The sequence below is a fragment of the Cyprinus carpio genome, chromosome A4, assembly GCF_018340385.1.
Source record: "Cyprinus carpio isolate SPL01 chromosome A4, ASM1834038v1, whole genome shotgun sequence".
NCBI lineage: Eukaryota > Metazoa > Chordata > Actinopteri > Cypriniformes > Cyprinidae > Cyprinus > Cyprinus carpio.
In genome coordinates this window covers 17,557,453-17,578,164 of record NC_056575.1, presented here as the reverse complement: position 1 = coordinate 17,578,164, position 20,712 = coordinate 17,557,453, and the positions used below count along the sequence as shown (strand labels likewise).

The following is a 20,712-nucleotide window of genomic DNA, read 5'->3' as shown; positions in this document are numbered from 1 at the left end:
ACTTTCTCGTTCGAACGTGTTGCCAAAGTCGTTTTGACGACTTCTTAAGAGTGTAGGCTAAATGCTAAAAACATTACTTTTTCCCCATAATGCCACAGGGTATGGGCATGCGCAATTGCGCCCAATACACGTTGCGTATGACGACAACATGCTATGAAAAGGCTCACCCACCTGAAAGTAAAGAAAATAACAAATAAATTGATGTTCAACACAATATAACTATCAACAATCCTCATAATTTAGAACGACTTGGCATTACGTTCGAACGAGAAAGCGCAGTCAAAAATGTTCAAATCACAAGCAGTGAGTTAGAACGAGCTGTCATCTACGTTAGAACGAGTTGGTATTACGTTAAAACCAGAAAAAAAAGTCAAAAACACATTAGCAACATTGACATCATATAATATGATGTGCTGCTGAGAGAATGTTTAAACTCCGGCTGTGGAGTTACAAGGCCTGAGTGGGGGGGATGGGCATGGGGATGGGCAGCATTTGAAATAAATAAATCAGAAAGTTGTAAATGTGGAATTCTGATGCTGTATTAGGTGAAATGTAAAAAAAGACATGCAGTTTTAGTTTGAACTTTCCGAGCCAGAGCTGCTCCTGTGCGCTCTCTCCCCCTCCCCCTCCTCCTGATGGCTCGTTAACCAATTATCCAATCAGAGGCCGAGAAGCGAGGTGACGAGAAGGGGGAGCGACGGCTGAGGCCATGTCCACACTAATACGTTTTCGTTTGAAAATGCTTCTTTTTCTCTCCTTTTTAAAAACGCTCTCCAAAGTGGATAAATTTGAAAACGCCGTTTTCGTGTTGTAGTGTGGACTGTGAAAACTGAGGCTTTTGAAAACAATGACACAAGTTTAGTCATGTGACGCATATTATACCAATAGATATCCGTGTTTAAACTGGTATTATGCACGTTATGTGCTATGCACTTTCACACTACTGCTATAGATGTGTTACTTTGTACACTCTTCATATCACAGTCCTGCAAAGATGAAAGCAAATTTACTCGCGATCACTTTTGGAAAACGCTTGAAAACGCTAGTGTGGACGGAGAGCGTTTTAAAATGAAAACGCCGTTTTCAAATGTATCCGGATTAATGTATCCGTAGCCTGAGGCCTGTGTTGGGGATGATGGGCAGATTCTCAAACTTTCTTTACAGTTTTTCTGAATGGCTAAAAACACTAAACCCCATTCTCTGAACCAAATTCTCAATAGCCTGAACCAGGTTGTCAAATAAATCACTCTTTCTGCAAAACATTAAACAAGTTCAGGTAGTTGAAACACTGTTTGCAAATCTCATGCACTCTTCTAAACACATTCTCACTCACTAAAACACATTTCACACTGTGATGCACTTATGTTTCAAAACTCTAAACACAGACAGGCAAAAGTTAAACACAACTGCAACACTCTTGTCATCGTTTACACACAACGACTCAAAATTGCTCACACTTATTTCTAATGATAAGACTAAATCAACCGTACATGAGTGATAGTTTCAAGAAATGTGTTTTAGCAATTCAGAAAAACTGTAATATTATCTTTTATGACCAGAGTATGACAGACATAAAACATCAACAATACATAATCAACATTTCATAAATATGATCTAAAAAAGCATGTTTAAGAAAAAAATATTTTTGTTATTTTTAGTTAATTTTCTAGTTTATCATTAATATATTTTGATTTGTGCTTAAAGTTCCTCAATAAATAAATCAGAAAGTTAGATGTGGGATTCTGATGCTGTATCAGGAGAAATGTAGACAGACATGATGAGCTGCCCCCCCCCCTCCCGCTGATGGCTTGTTAACCAATTAGTGTTCAGGCACCTGCACGCACCCCTCTGACCCTCACTCTCTGACCGCGACATCCACGATTTAACATTGACAGATTTGAAAGGAAACATGGACAGATTTGAAAGAAGACTTACAACTTTAAGGAGTTGCCACCGAAAGTGTGAAGAGAAATTTGAAAATGCTCGGGTAAGTATTTTTTTTTTCTTCTTTGCGAATAATATGATTTTAAGGTTGCTTTGGTACAGTTTAATGAAATAAGTGACTGAAAGTATGTCAATCGCCTTTTAGACCTCCGTGAACTTGGCCCCTCATCATGCTCAAATTCATATAAAAATATGTCAATCGCCTGATCTGCATCTGTGTGTTTTGTGATAACTTAATATTTTGTGAAATCTATATTAACAGGATTCAATTAATTGCATTATTTTCAAATCACCATATAACTGTGAATTAACCTGTATGTTCCGGACCTTTGATTGACAAATTATATATATATGCACTACAAGCCAAAAGTTTGGACACATTACTATTTGTAATGTTTTTGAAAGAAGTTTATTCTGCTCATCAAGCCTGCATTTATTTGATAAAAAATACAGAAAAATGTAATATTGTGATATATTATTACAATTTAAAATAATTGGCTTTCAGTTTATTATACTTTATCTATTTCTGTGATGCAAAGCTGAATTTTCTGGATCATTACTCCAGTCTATCACATGATCCTTTAGAAATCATTCTAATATTCTGATTTATTATGAGTGTTGGAAACAGTTCTGCTGTCTAATATATTTGATGAATAAAAGGTTAAAAAGAACTGCATTTATTCAAAATAAAAAAATATTTTTTAATATTATAAATCATCTTTACTATCACTTTTTATCCATTTAACACAATCCTTGCTGAATAAAAGTATTGAGTTATTTTAAAAAAAGAACAGTTACAAAATATTTCTATTTTTAAAACATTTGCTTTTTTTATTTTTATTCATCAAAGTATCCTAAAAAAGTATCACAGGTTATGAAAATATATTAGACAGCAGAACTGTTTCCAACTTTGATAATGAATCATCGTATTAGAATGATTCCTAAAGGATCATGTGATAGACTGGAGTAATGATCCTGAAAATACAGCTTTGCATCACAGAAATAGATCATTTAAAGTATAATAAATTGAAAGCCAATTATTTTAAATTTTAATAATATATCACAATATTACTGTTTTTTCTGTATTTTTTATCAAATAAATGCAGGCTTGATGAGCAGAAGAAACTTCTTTCAAAAACATTACAAATAGTAATGTGTCCAAACTTTTGGCCTGTAGTGTATCATTTTTTTTTTTGGACCTTGGTGAAATTTTAATTCAGGACCCCTGCTCTAATGTATCTGTATCTAATTGATCATTTTCCTTGCTTTCACTCTGTTGGCCTGCTGTGAATGCCAAAAAGGACCACTGCAAAGAGAGTCGTGGTGATGAACCTGGGAGCCCCCCGTCAACACCACCACCATCCAGAGAAGACGAGGTGCTCAGAGAGGAGCTTCTGTCATCCAGTGGGTCTGATGCAGATCCACTGGATGAGGACTACAAACCATCTCCATCGCCACCATCCAGTGAAGATGAGTTGCTTGCACTAGAGTCCCAGTCATCCTGCCACAATACTCCAGAGAAGCATAACAGTCATGCATCATCCAGTGAAACTGGCACCAGAGAAGCTGAGAACCAGAAGGCCAAAGGTAAAGCAGTTCAAAAAGCTATAAAGTCAAAAGCAAAAGGAAGGACGTTTAAAGATGATAAAAAGATTACTGTTAAAAGAAGCATAACAAAGGATGGTGCCAGAGTCTGGGACAAAGTCCATTACTGTGTATTCTGTGAAAAGGCTCAGTTGAAGATAGCTAGACATCTAGAAAGAAAACAAAGTATGGAACGCGATGTCACCTATGCTTTTAGTTTCCCAGTTGGCTCAAAACAAAGGAAGATTCTGATAGAAGGCCTTCGTAATAAGGGTGACTGGCATCACAATCGCATGGTCTACAAGGAAGGAAATGGTGAGATTGTAGTATGGAAACGGCCCTCTGAGAAGGCAGACATAGAGAGCTACCTACCATGTCAACACTGTTACGCAATGTTCAAGAGGACTGAACTCTGGAGACATGAGAAGTCATGTAGAGAACGGAAAGAGGAAAGACAGAAAGGCAAAAGAGTACAAAAATCTTCCTCACATCTACTTCCAATCAAATCAGGCCAAGGAGTACAAAAGATCATCCACTCCCACATCAGAAGTGATGAGATGATTTGTGCGTATGGAGATGCATTATTTGCAAAAAAGGGCTGTGAAGAATCTCAGCACAGATACATTGCACAAAAGCTGAGAGAACTAGGACGGTTTATGTTGGCTGCCAAGGAGATTGATAAGCGTGCCAAAACTCTTAAAGACATTTGTGATCCAGCAAATTTTAAACTGCCAATTGAAGCAGCCAGACACGTGTCAAACTATGATGTAAACAAGAACGAATATGGAAAGCCATCTACAGCTGTTAAAATTGGGTTTTCACTCAAAGGGGCCACTGAAGCCTGGATAGGCCACTGCTTGATGGACTCTGATGTCAAAACTGAGAAGAAGGCAAAAAAGTTCAAGGAGTTGCTGGAGAGCTCATGGTCCATTCATGTGTCTACTAATGCTCATAGCTCATTGGAGCAACGGCGGTGGGGCAAAGAAGACACTGTACCTCTGACAGAGGATGTTATCACTCTCCAGAACTACCTGAGGAAAGTTGAGGATGAGGCAAAGGCAGAGTTAACAGAGCGCGTGAGTACTACAGCATACAGGAAGTTAAGTGAGAGCCTTCTTGCACAAATAATTGTGTTCAATAAGAAGCGTGAAGGAGAAGCATCACGTTTAACCCTTGAGACATATCTAAAAGCAGACACCGGTCCTGTTAATAAGGACATTTATGAGACTCTATCGCCTGTGGAAAAACAAATGAGCCACAGACTGACACGTTTGGTGACACGTGGAAAGAGAGGCAGAAAGGTGCCCATCCTTCTTCTTGAGCGCACAAAAGCTTCGCTTGACTTCCTGGTTGAAAAACGGAGGGAAGTTGGCATACTTGAGGAGAACCCCTTTCTGTTTGCCAGGCTTAGCACAACAACCAATCTCCGTGGGTGTGACTGCCTCAGAAGATATGCAGAAGAGAGCAAGGCCAAAAACCCAGAACTGCTGAGATCAACAAGGCTGAGGAAACACGTCGCTACCTTATGTCAGCTTCTCGACCCTCAGCAATCAGGAACTTGAGCAAGTTGCTCGTTTTATGGGACATGATATCCGAGTCCACTGCGAGTATTATCGACAGACAGATAAAACATTCCAAATGGCCAAGATTGGCAAACTTCTGATGGAGCATGGAGCAGAGTCACTCAAAGGGAAGAGTCTGCAAACACTGGACTCCGTTATCAGTGGTAATTAAATTATTTTTATTTAACGGGGACAATACACTAGGCATTGTTACACTTAGACAACCGATGCCGTGTACATAGGACGGGCATCCCTGGTTAAGCTTTTACATAAATTAAAAACAAACACAATCATCACAAGAAACAAAACATTGAAATTAAATGTTAAATGAAACATTATATTATTATACAATTTTAAAGTTCTCCCTCTTCCAATTACACGCTCTTCTATCTGTCTTCATCTCTCCTTCTGACTTTCTGTCTCTTTATTTATCTGCATATTTTTGACTTTCTTTTAATATCACTGTAAAAGTACGTTGAGCAATTTCCTACTGTGAATATTTTCACAGGCAAAAAGACACGCAGCCACCCCAACTAAAGATCTGAAAGGTGTCAAAAAGAGAAGGACGTCAGATGCAGGAATTCAACAGGAAGCTCATGAAGGTATGTCCTAAAAATCACACGAGTAGTCATATTAGGAACGCTATGCTCTTGTATTAAAATCGAAACTTTGAATCTTGTGGAAAAAAATAAGCCTGATGCGTGACGTTTACAATGTATTACGATTTGTTGATTTTGTGTATGGTCAACCTAAATGTGACAAAGAGTTGCGATCATTTGTTCATTAGCGTCTCCTCTCGCCGCATCCAGTGTACCGGCAGACAGCACTGCCTTTCTTTGAGAGCGCTTGGGCCTGGCAGCTCACGCCAGGTCTAGACACGGTGAAAGTTTCCTGACTGATGGCCGAATTTACATCACACATTATAAATTAGCTATATAGTCTGTAATAGATGCAGTGTCGAAAAGAGAAGGGGATAAAAGGGTAAAGAGGATAAAAGACTGAGGTAAAGTGGTGGAATGAATGAACAGTTTATCAAATTGCGTAGTAGTAAGATACTATAATTTAATGGCAATTATTTTCACCTTAAACTTTATGCTAGCAGTTGTTCAGCATTCTCCAGAAGCTGCAGACAGTGTGATTTTGTAACAATCATGTCAGTTTTTTAGACGCATTTAGGCCTACTATCACTTTTTTAATTAAAGTTTTACTCTTTGTGCAGTTTTGGGGGATATATGGCTTTTTTTTTTTTTTGCCAAAATTAGTAATGATATTTATATACAGGTTTAATAAAATAGCAATGTTTTACGTAAAATTCACTTCAAAGAATACATGAAACGTGCCATAGTTTAGTGGAAGATTGCTACCATCAACTGGAAAACAAACACTTTTGCTGGTGCTCAATGAATAGTTTGTGCATGAGTGACATTTGGACGATGACATCACTGTTTTATCCAGAGTGATATATATAAATGAACTAAATTAATAACTTATTTACAACAAAATTAAACCATCACTGAACTTACTGAAGCTGGACTATGACACTATTTTCTTCTAGATCTGCTGTACAGGAGAAGCGAAACTTTTTAGTGTTATTTTCCCTGTTATCACTGTAAAACTGCCTTGAAATAATCTGTATTATAAAAAAAAAGCTATATAAGGGGAAAGGTGACTTAACTTGAATGCTAGATGTAATGCTCTTGCTATTTGTGCATATATATATGCTAAATAATCATGATCACAATGACGGGGTGAAATGGGCTGTGATGCATGGGGCACCAGGTAAAATCGTGCCTAGGGCTGCAAATTGGTCCGGGCCGGCCCTGTGCACCATTGTCGTGTTTGTGGGCAATTTCATTCAACTAAAAGATCATCTTGCAGTTATAGAGTTTTGCTGTAGTACTGGTGTATTTTTGAGATTCAGATGAAGGGCTTTGACTCTTATCAAAACATGTTCTTTTATAGATGGACTGGTGCACCAGGAGATAGGTGGAGGACAAATGGAGAGAACTGCAGAAAAACATGATGATGGTAAGTTTGTAACTTTGGCACTAATTAAGTGTTCTGAAATCAGTGTCAAGTATTTTTACTTCATGGAGGGGTCCATTCTGTTTTTTTACATTCCAAAATATCAGTAATCAAATACGAAGGTCTATCCTCAAAGTGTATAAAAGTGTGTCTGAACATCTCCATACATGATAGATTACAAAACAACAGACATAATAATAACAAGACATTGTTAAATTTATGGCAAATTATATTTTGCTTTAATGTTTGTGCATTGTACTTTAAAAGGGAAATTTCACCCGTTGGAACATTAATCTTTATTGTAAGTGGGTCATATATGTAGTCGAAATGGAACACAAATTTAGAATTTGGTGCGTATTTGAAAGAGAAAAGACAGACCGTGACTTAAGGGCGTATTTGTATGGAAGACAACAACTCCCACAATGCACAGCTCTGCAAGCCACTCCCATGACTTTGGCCCAGTGAGCCAGCTCTACTGTTATCATGCATGAATTTAATTTTAATACTTTGTAGAACAGTAATCTATTACCATGTTAACAGAAATACAAGAAGGTCATCTTTCAACCTTGCATTTTAATGGGAGATTTGATTTGTTTTCACTTCGTTTCAACATAAATTACAATATATCTGCCGTAATTTCGAGTAAAAAATTTCCGTAAAAGCGCACCTGAATAAAAACCGCTCCAACTAAATTAAAAAATTGTACACATAGGCCCGCAGTTGTCTATAAGCCACACACAGAATCACAGTTCAACCTCGCGTGATAAACCTTTTGGAGCTCCCCAAAGAGCTACACAGAGTGCAGCAGATAAATTAATTTTTTCACTAAAATACTTCAGTTGGTGAAACAAGCATGAAATTTGGCATAAATCATCTCCATAAGCCAACTAATTAATTGTAATAATCCAGTGAGATGTGTGTATGAACAAGGAGTCTGACAACAGCCGGTCTGATCTGATCTCACTATCATCGAGTCCGTCTGTGATTACATGAAGAAACTGAGACAGACTAAATCCAGAAGAACTGCGGGAACGTCTCCGAGACGCTTGAAGAAACCTTCCTGCAAAGCTACAGTACTGTGAAAAGCACTGGCACTTGTGTTAAAATGCTGTAAAGTGAGAATGCTTTCACAGATAAAATCACAAATTGAATTTATTTATGATTTAACTTCTATTAACTAATTCAAATCAATATATAGTGTAACGACCCTTTGCGTTTAAAGCGGCTTTTGTCCAGGTACACTCACGCATAGTTTTTCAGGGAGCTTTGTAGGAAGGTTTCTTCAAGCGTCTCGGAAACGACGGATCAAGAAGAGCAAAAATGTATCTCAGACCTGTGTCTTATACCTAATTTTAACCTTTTAGTCAACATGTGACGAAATAGGTATTTTTGTCATCATGGCCGTCCTTCGGAGTCAAAATGTGACAAAAAGGTTTTTACAAATTACTACTTTTACAACTAACTTTTATGGGTCAAAAAGAATGTTACCTTACAAAAAAAAAAAAAAAAAAGTATGTGGTTTGCCTTAACCTGATTGTAATTTCACATATCTTCTTTTGTAAGGCGCATTAAGTTGCCTTGTGTACGAAATGCGCGGTATAAATAAACATGCCTTGCCTACTAGTATTAGTTAATCAAGGCAGGGTTCAGAAGGTTATACAACTTCAATAAGGTCTCAATTTATTATCAACTCAACTTCTAATATACACCTTTTGGTTTTTGTTTCATAGATGCTCCAGAAAGGGTAGTCAAGAACCGAGGTAAGAGACCCTGGAATGAACAGGAGAGGACGGCAGTCAAACGACGCCTTGCCAAGTCAGTCGCCCTTAAAATGGTTCCAGGAAAGCAGGACTGCCTGATGTGCATTGCCAAAGAGTCTCCAGTCCTAAGTGCTCGGACGTGGAAAGACGTGAAGTATTTTGTATACAATGAAATTCTTAAAGTTAAAAGAAAGCTTGCATTATGAATGAATTGACTTTGAATTTCCTCCCTCTGTTGTATTTCCCGTGTTTTAAAAGGGTGAATTGTCTGTTAGTTTGTTCATTTTGTTAGCACTTTGAACATAATAATAAATGCTGGTTTATTGTATTAAGTTGTTAATGTCTGCCGTGCTTGTGTTTAATACCGTGGGAACAGGAATGATGATTTCTAAAAAAAAAAAGCATACACTTCTGAATTTGACACTCAATATATTATAAAAGGTGTGCTCAACCTTAAAAGTTCTTAATCATATTTCATATTACAACCAATGCCCTAACTTAACAGTTAGTTTAGACTATTGCTTTATGCTTAAGTGACAAAAAAAGTCACACAGAACTTAATAATACTAGGCTTAATTGTTTCCATAATGTCTTAAAGGGATACTTCACTTTAAAATGAAAATTCTGTCATTTACTCACCCTCAAGTTGTTTCAAACCTGTATGAATGTATTTCTTCTGCTGAACACAAAGGAAGATATTTTGAAGAATGTCAGTAACCAAACAGTTTAGTGGAAATAAAACAAACAACTTCTCCCTTGATTGAAATAACCAATTTGCACTTTTTATTCAAAAACGTTTTTGCAATAAAAAACAATGTCCTGTTAATGGTGACAACCTCATTGTGCATTGTCATAACAGATTTACATTATTAATATTCAGTAATGGAAAACAGCAAATCTTTAGTTTACCTATTAATCATTAAAAAACCCAAGTGCGCGCCGGTCCTCAGTTTGGATGGGTGAAAAACGTTTACATAAATTTTGGTGTTTTCCGTAATCCAAAGGAGTGTATTGGATAAGGGCACCCATCTTGTGGCCAGAAATAGGTTGTTGGTGCATTTCTATGTTAAAGGGTTAGTTCAGCAAAAAATCTAAATTCTGTCATTAATGACTCACCCTCATGTCATTCCAAACCCGTGAGACATCTTCGAAACACAGTATAAGTATATTTCAGATTTAGCTCCGAGAGCTTTCTGTCCCTCCATTGAAAATGTTATATACGGTATACTGTCCACCTCCAGAAAGGTAATAAAAACATCTTCAAAGTAGTCCATGTGACACATCAGAGTGGTCGTTAGAATTTATTGAAGCATCGGAAAATACATTTTGCTCCAAAAATAAACAAAAAGTTACGACTTTATCATCATTTGTTCTCTCTCCGGGTCTGTTGTGAACGCGCGAACTGCTGTGACTGTTGGACGTACGACGCTGCTGAGCCGTGTTTTCGGTGCACCCAATAACAAGAAAAACACGTCAGCAGCGTCATACGTCCAGCGGCGTCACTGCACTATTTGTGAACTCGCTCGCAACAGACCCGAAGAGAAGAAAATGAGGAAAAAAAATAGTCATAATTTGTTATTTTGAGACACCAAATGTATTTTTCGACGCTTCAATAAATTCTAAACGGACCCTCTGATGTCACATGGACTACTTTGATGATGTTTTTTAATTACCTTTCTGGACGTGGACAGTATACCGTACATACATTTTGCAATGGAGGAACAGAAAGCGCTCGGACTAAATCTAAAAGATCTTATACTGTGTTCCGAAGAGGACGGAGGTCTACGGGTTTGGAACGACATGAGGGTTGAGTCATTAATGACATAATTTTCATTTTTGGCTGAACTAACCCGTTAATCAGAACTGGTAGTCCTCACTTAGTAGCAATTACAAGAATGTGTGTGCGGCGCCGGCGTGAACAGAAATTATCTATCACAACGCACGAGTAACGCATTTAAATCTCTTTCAGAAAAGGTCTATCACAGTGTGTGTATGCTGCATTGAAATCTATTCTGTGCTGTCTCACGCTTGAATGGCTTAAAGGGTCATGATGCTGCTAAAAAGTACATTATTTTGTGTATTGTTGTAATGAAATGTGTTTATGTGGTTTAAGGTTAAAAAACACATTATTTTACTTTTTTACATATTGTGTTTGATTGTCTACAAAGCTCATCGCTCTGAAAAGAGAGGTGGTGCTCTGATTGGCCAGCTATCCAGTTGTGTTGTGATTGGCCGAATGCCTCAAGCGTGTGACGGGAAATGTTACGCCCTTAACATATTGTGTAATGCCTGTACTGGCCGGTTGCCGACGAGCCATAACCATAAAATCCATTATAAACATGATTTTCTAGAGTGAGACGTGGCCTAAAGGAGCGTGCGCCTGAGGCCTAAGTGAGCGGCGGCCTAGAGTGAGACCGCGGGCAGCTAGAGTGAGCCACAGCCGGGATGCCTAGAGTGGAGCCACAGCAGGAGGCCTAGAGTGAGCGGAGGCCTAGAGTTAAGCCAAAGCGGAGGCCTATAGTGAGCCCACAAGACGGAGGCCTAGAGTGAGCTGCGTCGGAACTAGAGTGGAGCCACAGCCGGAAAGGGGCCCCCCCCCCCCCTAGAGGAGCCCAGCCTAGGACCTATAGTCGATCCACAAGACGAAGGACTAGAGTAGCGGAGGCTAAGAGTGATCCACGGCTGCCTCGGACGTGAGCCCCATCCGGAGGCCTAGAGTGAGCGGAGGCCCTAGAGGTGATCTGCTTCGACCTAGAGTGAGCCACAGCCGGAGGCCTAAAGAGTGAGCCACGCCGGAGCCAAGAGTGAGCGGCGTGCGGCCTATCAGTGAGCCACACGCCGGAGGCCTTATGTGAGCCTACAGCCGAGTCCTAGAGGGAGCCACGGCGGCTAGAGTGAGCGAGCCGAGAGTGACGGAGGCCTAGAGTGAGCACAGCCGATGCTAAGTGACGTAGGCCTAGAGTCTAGCTGCAGCGGCCTAAAGTGAGCCCAGCCGGATGCCTAGAGTGAGCCACACCCGAGGCCTAGATTGAGCGGAGGCCTAAGTGGAGTCACCAGCCATATGCCTAGAGGAGCAGAGTGCCTAGAGTTAGCTACGCAAGGCCTACAGTGAGCCACTCATGGCCTAGAGTGAAACCACGGCCAGAGGCCTAGAGTGGCGGAGGCCTGAAGTGAGTCCTACAGCCGGAGGAGGCCGCCAGGTGAGCCACGGCCCAGGAAGACCCGCGGCCTAGAGTGAGCAGTTTTAGAGTGACCTGCGGCCTAGAGTGAGCCACAGCCAGAGGCCGAGAGTGAGGCCTGAAGTGAGCCCAGCCAGAGGCCTGGGAGGCCACAGCCCGGGAGGCCTAGAGTGAGCAACGGCGGGCTAGGAGGTGAGAGGCCTGGGGGGGCGAGCTCTTGGCCGGCCTAGAGTGAGCCACAGGCCTAAGAGGCCTAGAGTAGAGCCCGCAGCCGGAGGCCTAGAGTGACCTTGAGCCTGACCGAGCCGTGAAGGAGGCCTAGGGAGTGGCTCTGCGGAGGCCTAGAGGTGAGTCACGGCCGAGAGGCCTAGAGTGGCCGGAGGCCTAGAGTGAGCCACAGCCAGAGGCCTTAGAGTGAGCCACGGCGGAGGAGGCTAAGAGTGAGCCACAGCCGGGAGGCCTAGAGTGAGCCACAGCCTAGAGGCTAAGTGTGCCCTAGGTGAGCTGGCCTAGAGTGAGCCACAGCCAGGGGAGGCCTAGAGTGGCCCGGAGGCCTAAGAGGTGAGTCACAGCCAAGAGGCCGCCAGGTGAGCCACAGCGGGAGGCTAGAGTGAGCCACTGCCCGGAGGCCTAGAGTGAGCGGAGGCCTAGAGGTGAGCTCTTGGCCGGAGAGCTGCAGCCAGGGGGCCTAGAGTGAAGGCGGGGAGCCTAGAGTGGGAGCCACAGCCAGAGGCCTAGAAGTGGCGGCCCAGGTGGCCTGGCCGGAGCTAGAGTGTGAGGAGGCCTAGAGTGGGCGCCTCGGCGGCCTAGAGTGAAACCACAGCCAGGGGGCCTGGGGAGGTGGCCGGCTGGCCTAGAGTGAGTCAGGCCGGAGGCCTGGACTGGGCTCGGCGGCCTTGAAGTGAAGCCACGGCCTAGAGTGGGGCGAGGGCCACAGGTGTGAGCTCAGAGCTAAGAGTGAGCCACAGCCAGGGAGGCCTAGAGTGTGTGCCACAGCCGGGAGGCCTAGAGGTGGCGGGAGGCCTAGAGTGAGCCACAGCCAGAGGGCCTGGGAAGAGGCGGAGGCCTAGAAGTGAGCCACGGCCAGAGCCTAGAGTGGCTCCACGGCCGGGAGGCCTAGGAGTGAGTCACAGCCAGGGGGCCTAAAGAGGTGGTGAGGAGCCTGCAGAGTGGAGAGCCACAGCCAGGGGGCCTAGAGTGAGGCGGAGGCCTAGAGTGAGCCCACAGCCAGGGGGCCTAGAGAGTGAGCTGCCACGGTAGGAGGCCTAGAGGTGAGCCACAGCCGGGAGGCCTAGAGTGGCCCAGGCAGGCCTGAGTGAGTGAGTCACAGCCGGGCCAGAGGTGGAAAACCCTAGCCAGGGGGCCTGGGGTGAGCCACAGCCGGAGGCCTAGAAGTGGCCGAGGAGGCCTAGAGGGGCTCCACAGCCAGGGGCCTAGAGTGAGCCACAGCCGGAGGCCTAGAGTGAGCCACAGCCGGGAGACCTAGGTGAGGAGGCCTAGAGTGAGTCCTTGGAGGCCTTAGTGTGGAGTCCATGGCCCGGAGGCCCGAGGGCCTAGGTGAGCCAGGGCCTAGAGTGAGCCGAGGCCTAGGAGGTGAGCGGCCAGCCAGGAGGCTAGAGTGAGCCACAGCCAGGGGCCTAGAGTGAGATCCGCGGCCCCGGGAGTGCCTAGAGTGGCCGGAGGCCTAGGTGAGCAGCTAGAGGCTAGAGCGAGCCACGGACTAGAGTGAGCCGAGGCCAGAGGCTTGAGAATCGGGTGCTTGACAGGTGATTACACAAAGGAGTGTACCTTGTGCTTGGAAGCAACCATGTAGTGACCCTGTCTGGATCCGCTTTCTCCATAGTGAAAGCGATTACAGTGATCCACAGTGCAAGGGATGATGTATTTCCTCAGTGACCAGCACAGATCAGCTCCAAGCATGACGAAGCAGATATTGTCCTCTCTTGGAAAGCCAAACAAAGCGGTTTCACTTTAACAGTGAAACATGCAGCGTCTATATGACATGACGGTGGCAACAACAATACTACAACAATACCACGATCAAAACTTTGAATACTCAACACCAAACTGTCTATATGCTGTGTTTCCCACAGGATTTTGTGAGACTTGTGGCGGCAGATGACGTCACATTAATTAGCATATTTATGATTGTCGCGTTTGCGTTTAGCACCTTGGATCTGTTCTACTCTTTGAAATTTCACACACAACTGAATGCCCAAACAAGCCTGATTTATAAGAGTGATATCGTCTGATCAAGTCAACATACCTCTACACTAAAGAGTGACTATATGCGGTATGTTTGGCTATATTACTTTTATTACTTTTTAGAATGACAAGCTATTGTTCTCTGGCAGGAGGTGCAAAAGGTGCTGTGGAAATAGTGCCTCCAGTGAACAGTGAGTCAGGCTTTTTCAGCTGCTATTTCCTCGTCCCGAGACGGTGGGCTCAGACCCGATCTAGATCTCAAACATCTGAACAGCTCCACTTATGCATTGGTTGTTCAAGATGATAGTGGCCAGTCAAAAAATTCTTAGCGCATATTTATCAGAGATTGGTTTTTGACTGTAGATTTGAAAGAAGCGTCATAGAGCCGTTCTTTGAGATTAGGAATTCGAGAGTGGCCTATCGGTATGCAGTCCCTTCCATTTGGACTGTCCCTGGCCCCGCGCATGGCCTTTGCTTATGCAGCGCGACAGGTAGGGAGTCCGTGTATTAGATTACTTTGATGAGTTGGCTTATTCTGGCCAGATCAGAGCAGAGGAACTGATTGCGCTGGGAACTGCTACTCGGTCATTTAGAGCGCGGCGGGTTGGTTATCAACCCACACAAGAGCCAGTTATTTGCCATACGATGGACTGATCCCTGACAGTTTTAACGGTGCGGTGGCTTCCCTCAAACCAGGGGATGATGCGCCCCCCTGAGGGGTTTTAGGGGTTACTCGACCTTATGGCTGCACTGCCGCATCTGTGACTACGCTGGACTTGATTCACGTCGCGGCCCCTTCGCGGCTTGCCGATCCTGCAGAGTTTTTCTGGTCAGGGGTGAGCCACCGCACCTTCGCCAGCTGTGGCCCCCTTGAAGACCACTCACCTGTTGGAAGGCAATGGGCGTGCGGCTCCTGGGCAGCTCTGCAGTGATGCCTACATATCAACTGCCTGGAAATGTTGGTGGTCTCCTTAGCCCTGAAGGCAATGTCGCTCCGGCCATCAGGGATCACCCGCGTTCCTATAGTGCGGCTGGGACAGCATGACGGTGGTTTTCTTATACAGTGTTTCCCTAATTATGTTAGGTGAAGTGCTTACTATGCTTTTCCCAGCCCCTCTTGAAGGTTGGGGTCATTTTATTTGGTTACATTTTTTCTCTATGGCTCTGAGATCCACAGCCAGAAATAATTTAAAGTTACCTTTTTAGATGGAGCGGGTCTATACGCCTTGCTCTTTTATTACACAAACTAAATAGCCTAATGTTATTGATCTTTACGTTACATGGCGTGTCAGTGGTCTCTCACGTTACATGGTGGCGCTCTCTGGCCGTTGCACGGTGGAATTTGCGTCCTGATGCGCACACGCTGCGTGAACACATTCCCACTAGTAGTAGTATATATTAAGCCGCATAATGGCTATTTAAATGTGTAACGAATGCCGCAGCCGCGGGTAATGAATAGCACCGGCGCGTAGTTTAAATTTTTATACTGATGCACGCATGATGCTTTACAGTGATATTAAAGATCTTGCCGTCTCACCATGGCACGACATAAATGCATGAACCACATCTCAGAACTGCTCACGGAGTTTTTGTAAATCATCTCATATCATATGCACAGTAATGTAAAGGTGCCATCAAAATAAAGTTGAGTTCAAGCGCCTTGGAAATGGGTGGTACAGTATAGGCATAATAGGAATAATCATACAATATTAATAATGTTTTTAATTGTAATATTAAATGACATTTCAGTACATTTTCATTACTTAAAGATGAGGTAATAGATGTTTTATGCCTTAAATTTCTGAGCAAAATCATAAGGCTAGTGTAGGAGAAAATAAATTAAACTTGTTTTTTGTGCTTTCAGTAAGTTAGACATTCTAAAACAAATTTGGTAACAATAGCGTAAAACGTTTAGAGTTATTTTAAATTTAAAAATGTTAATTGTTTGAGCTTCATTATTTTTAATTCATTAGACAGCCATTTGATTAAAGAAGAATTTATTTTAACCATTAAAAGGAGTCTAGAAAAAAACAAAAAAATGGCACCCCACCCTGCCACCACAAAGCCGTAAACCTGGAAACACTGTTATATCCCGGTCTGGGTGACAGCCTCAGGTCTCAGGCGTTATGAGGTTGGTTCGTCACTTTCTTCTTTGGAGCGCAAAGTAACTCACTCTGCAGCTTAGGGTGGTTTTATGTGCTGGACAAGCTGAATCAAGGGCGGGAGATGCTCTCAGAGGCAGAAATAGCTTGGTGAGGCACTACATCCTCAGATCGGTACAGAGAATTTAGGCGGTCTTTGGGAAGGCAGAAGTCGACCTCTTCACCTCGGAGGAGACAACTCTCATTGCCCAACATTTTTTCTCGATACAGCAAGATGCCCCACTGGCCCCACTGACTGGCCCAGGGCTCACCTGTATGCATTTTTCCTCCTATAAGCCCTGATTCCCCCAAGTCATCAGGCAAGTCAAGGGGAAACTCAAATGCTCCCTCCTCTTAGTAGCTCCTCGCTCTGGGAAGGAACCAGGCTTGGTTTCCCAGAGCTGATGCAGCTCATAACGATGGTCCTGTGGCCCATCCCGCTGAGGAGGGGACCTTCTCTCGCCAGGTGAAGGCATGATTTGAGTACCTCGACAGGAGTCTGATGGAGGCTCCCAAGCGAGTAAAGTAACACTTACTATTCTTGGTGAGGAGGTGCCCGATCCTGCAGGCGGCTCTGTGGCCAGAAAGTTGTCCAGTATTCCACAGCTGTAGCCTAATGGTTAAAGAGTTGGACTAGTAGCCGAAGGGTAAAGCGGTTCGGAATCTGATTGCTAGCCAGGAGTTGTGGGTGAGGCCAGGGTGAATGAACAGTGCTCTTCTCTTCACTCCGTCCAATGCCTGTGGCTGAAGTGCCCTTGAGCAGGCACTGAACCCCCCAGTTGCTCCCGGGCACTGGATATAACCACTGCTCAGTGTGTGTGTTCATGGTGTGTTCACTTCTCACTGCTGTGTGTGCATTTGGATGGTTAACTGCAGAACACCAATTTATTCAGTATGGGTTACCATGCCAGCAAATGTCACGATTATCACTTTCACTTTTCAACTGGTGCTCTGCAAGGCACGCTGGACCCGTTTCATGTGATGTGTCCTACATGCTGACTTTTCTGCAAAAAGCTGCTGGATGAGGGGAGCTGACCCATCCCTCGCTCAAAGTTTATGTGGCAGACGGGCGTGAGCAGCACAGCGGAAGCAATGTAATTCCTGTATGGTTCACCATACTTGGCTGTATATCCGCGTCACTTTCACTTTTTTCACTTTACATGTATTGGCAATCTGACAGCTAGGATCTAAAACATAAAATCATAAAAAGTTAATGTTAATTCTTGTGCACAAAATGCGCGAGGTAATTCTCAAGCTAATGCAAAGAGGTCTATGCTATTGATTGATCTAATAGTTGTCAAATGATTGATAACTACAGTAAGTGAACATGTCTGTTGCCTTGTGAAGTCAACATTTGGGTTAACTTGTATTTGGGTCTTTTTCATGAACCTCCGCGATAAGTTGTTGTGACAGTCAGAAACTGAACAAATGATAAGGAAGACAAAAATCATCATGATTTCAGGACTAGGGAAAATCCACTAAGAAGACTTCCTCACGAAAAAGAGTTCAGATAACCAAATCAAACGGTTTATTCACTTGCTGTCAGTGTAGGAAAGTGTTTTTTAGTCAAAAAAAAAAGACTTGTACTCCACATGAGAGTTCACACTGCAGAGAAGCCGTCTCACCTGCCAACAGTGTGGGAAAGAGCTTCACAACCGAGCTAAACCTTAAGAAACACATGAGAGTTCACACTGGAGAGAAGCCGTTCACCTGCCAACAGTGTGGGGAAAGATTTCTCTCAAAAGGAAACCTTAAAGAGTCCACATGATGGTTCACACTGGAGTGAGAAGCCGGTCACCTGCCAAGAGTGTGTGGAAAGAGTTTCACAGCGAACTAAACCTTAAGAAACACATGAGAGTTCACACTGGAGAGAGATCTTTCACTTGCCAAGAGTGTGGGAAAGAGTTTCACTCAAAATGGAAACCTTAAAGTCCACATGAGAATTCACTTTGGAGAGAAACCTTACATTTTGCACCCAATGTGTAAGTGTTTTTGCGCATAAAAACAGCTTTAATTACCACATGAACATTCACATTCTTAGAGAGAAATCTCTTTCACCTGCCCGAGAGAAGTGTGGGAAAAGAAAGTTTCCACTGATAGATGAAACAAGAAGCCTTGGAGATCCACATGAAAGTTCTACGGGAGAGGAAACTACTTATACTTTGCTCTGTGGCCGGGAAAGAGTTTCACGCAAAAAAAAGAAAGCCTTAGTCACCACGCGAAAAATCACAATGGAGAGAAGTTGTTCGCATGAGATCAGTGTGGAAAGAGGATTTTACGTTATAAAAATAGCATCCAACAAGCACATGAGACTTCACACTGGAAGAGGGACGTTACACCTGCTCTGCAAACTGTGTGGGAGGAAACTTCACGCAAAAAGGATCTCTTAAAAGTTCACCTGAGAATTCACAAAGAAGATAGAAACCATTGAAATGTGTGGAAAATGACTTGCATGTAAAGGAAACCACGCTGAGGATTCACACACATGAGAGAAGTCATTCCTTATATGTTTGTGCTTCGTGCAGTCCATATGCATAGAAAAACCATCGCATTAAAATGGTCACAGAAGATTTAAAATCCACCACCGGCCAATCTGCAACATTGTTAATCAAAAGCGATGCATGATAAATAAAGATATTTGTATATCACCATGGAGTCATATTTTCAAATCTTTTTGCCTATTCTGAATTTATACATCACTGGGTAACACATTTGCATAATCCCGCCTGCCTGCGAGAAATACCAACAGAGTCCTGACCTGCCCACACACACTCCTGCTAGTTAGTGTGTTAACATTATGTTTAAGAAGATGCTTTGTCTTACCACAGAAATATTATTTCAAACCTTTTGTTGTGTGTGCATGTCATTTTACCAGGACTGATTCTCTAATCTTAGCTTTTTATCTTCGTTGGCTTCTAATCTTCTTGGTTCCCAGACTATGCTAAGTGCAATTGATGAGTTATGTGCAGTGTTGGGCAGTAGTAATATTTTAGTAATTTGATTACTTTTTTTTTAGTAATGGAGTGATCTAAAAAGCATTATAATTTTCAAAATAGTAATTAGGAGTATGGTTACAGGCTGAGGTCTCTATACATTACTGCGGCATTACATTGCTGACAGAATGCAGTGTTTATAATCTTACGCGTTGTAAGAAGGATGTAGTAGGCCTACCACACACTGTCGAGTCAAGTGCATTCAGTGGATTAGAGACCTGCTCCCAGTTCTGAAGCAACCGGTGTGGCGGAGGGATGCTGCTTGTGGCGGGGAGAACTTTCGTGTGAAAATGATTCACAGGACTGGCCTTAAAAATAAAATATCTAAACATAAAATATCTAAAAACAAATAAATGGTTGTTCATCCATTGCACAAAAAAGCAACATGAACTAATATAAAATATATACGATTAACGCAGCTGCAAGTGTATTCAGAGTTTCTATTTAGGCTATAACGAAGCACTGCTGATGGACACTATCCCGGCTGAGCCCTGCCCACAGAGCTCTCCTCACAGACGAACTGTGATAGCTATCAAAACAGATACAGACTCAGCACCCAAGGGCGACTTTCTGAAAAACACCAGGGGAAGCCAGGACAACATATCACAGTCACTGAAACACCAGAGAGAGACACAGCCTGCTCACGGGACACATTATCCCTCTCTCCAGCATCTCCACTTCTGTGCTTCTCACAGAAAATGGAGGAGTTGGTGTATGCTGGGACTTCGCTCTCTCGCTCATTCAGCTGCAAGCCCGCAGATATCACCAAAAAAACGGTGGGCCCCCTTTTTGAATATCTAGGAATTGTGGTGAAAGATTCTCCGCATTCTGTTTATCGTATTTACAGGCCTCCAAAATACTCTCCAGCCTTTGTTGAAGAGGTCTGAGAAATGTAATCAATGATTTCCTCAGAGTTTTGACTGTTTCACTGTACGGGGGATTTTTAATATTCACATAGATAATGCAGAAAACAAAAATTACAAAAGAAATGATACTTGGGTTCTAAACACTTTTGACCTGATTCAGCATGTGCATGGACCCACACACAAAGATTGGACCACACTCTAGATTTAATCATCAGTAGGGGTCTAAAACATTTCATCCATTGTTATTAAGGGATGTAGCACTATCTGATCACTTCTGTATTTTCACTTTGATTTATTGATCTCTGCTACCACTGAATCTAGATCTGTCTCTGTCAGAAGGAGGGTCGTGCGCAGGGGGAAGTACTAGCGTGCTGTTTATGGAGGCTATATCTTTAACACCAAGCATTTTCTGCAGACTCTGTTGGTATTCTCATTGATTTCCTTTAACTCAAA

General features: G+C 42.9%; 1 protein-coding gene across 1 annotated transcript; it reads left to right on the top strand.

Annotated features, from left to right (window-relative positions):
- The first annotated feature begins 1,209 nt into the window (after positions 1 to 1,209).
- Positions 1,210 to 9,144, top strand: LOC109107609. The gene is made up of 5 exons (XM_042736836.1): positions 1,210 to 1,987; positions 3,246 to 4,895; positions 5,599 to 5,692; positions 7,053 to 7,118; positions 8,846 to 9,144. Exons 1-5 carry the CDS (start codon positions 1,910 to 1,912, stop codon positions 9,079 to 9,081), a joined length of 2,124 nt encoding a protein of 707 aa, XP_042592770.1. The 5' UTR covers positions 1,210 to 1,909; the 3' UTR covers positions 9,082 to 9,144.
- The last annotated feature ends 11,568 nt before the right edge of the window (positions 9,145 to 20,712 follow it).

Bases quoted from the DNA above. Each gene is read 5' to 3' on its own strand.
- LOC109107609 (XM_042736836.1), top strand. From the start codon at position 1,910: ATGGACAGATTTGAAAGAAGACTTACAACTTTAAGGAGTTGCCACCGA. The intron at 4,896-5,598 runs GTTGGCATACTT...ATATTTTCACAG, and splicing joins TGGTTGAAAAACGGAGGGAA to GCAAAAAGACACGCAGCCAC. The intron at 7,119-8,845 runs GTAAGTTTGTAA...TTTGTTTCATAG, and splicing joins TGCAGAAAAACATGATGATG to ATGCTCCAGAAAGGGTAGTC.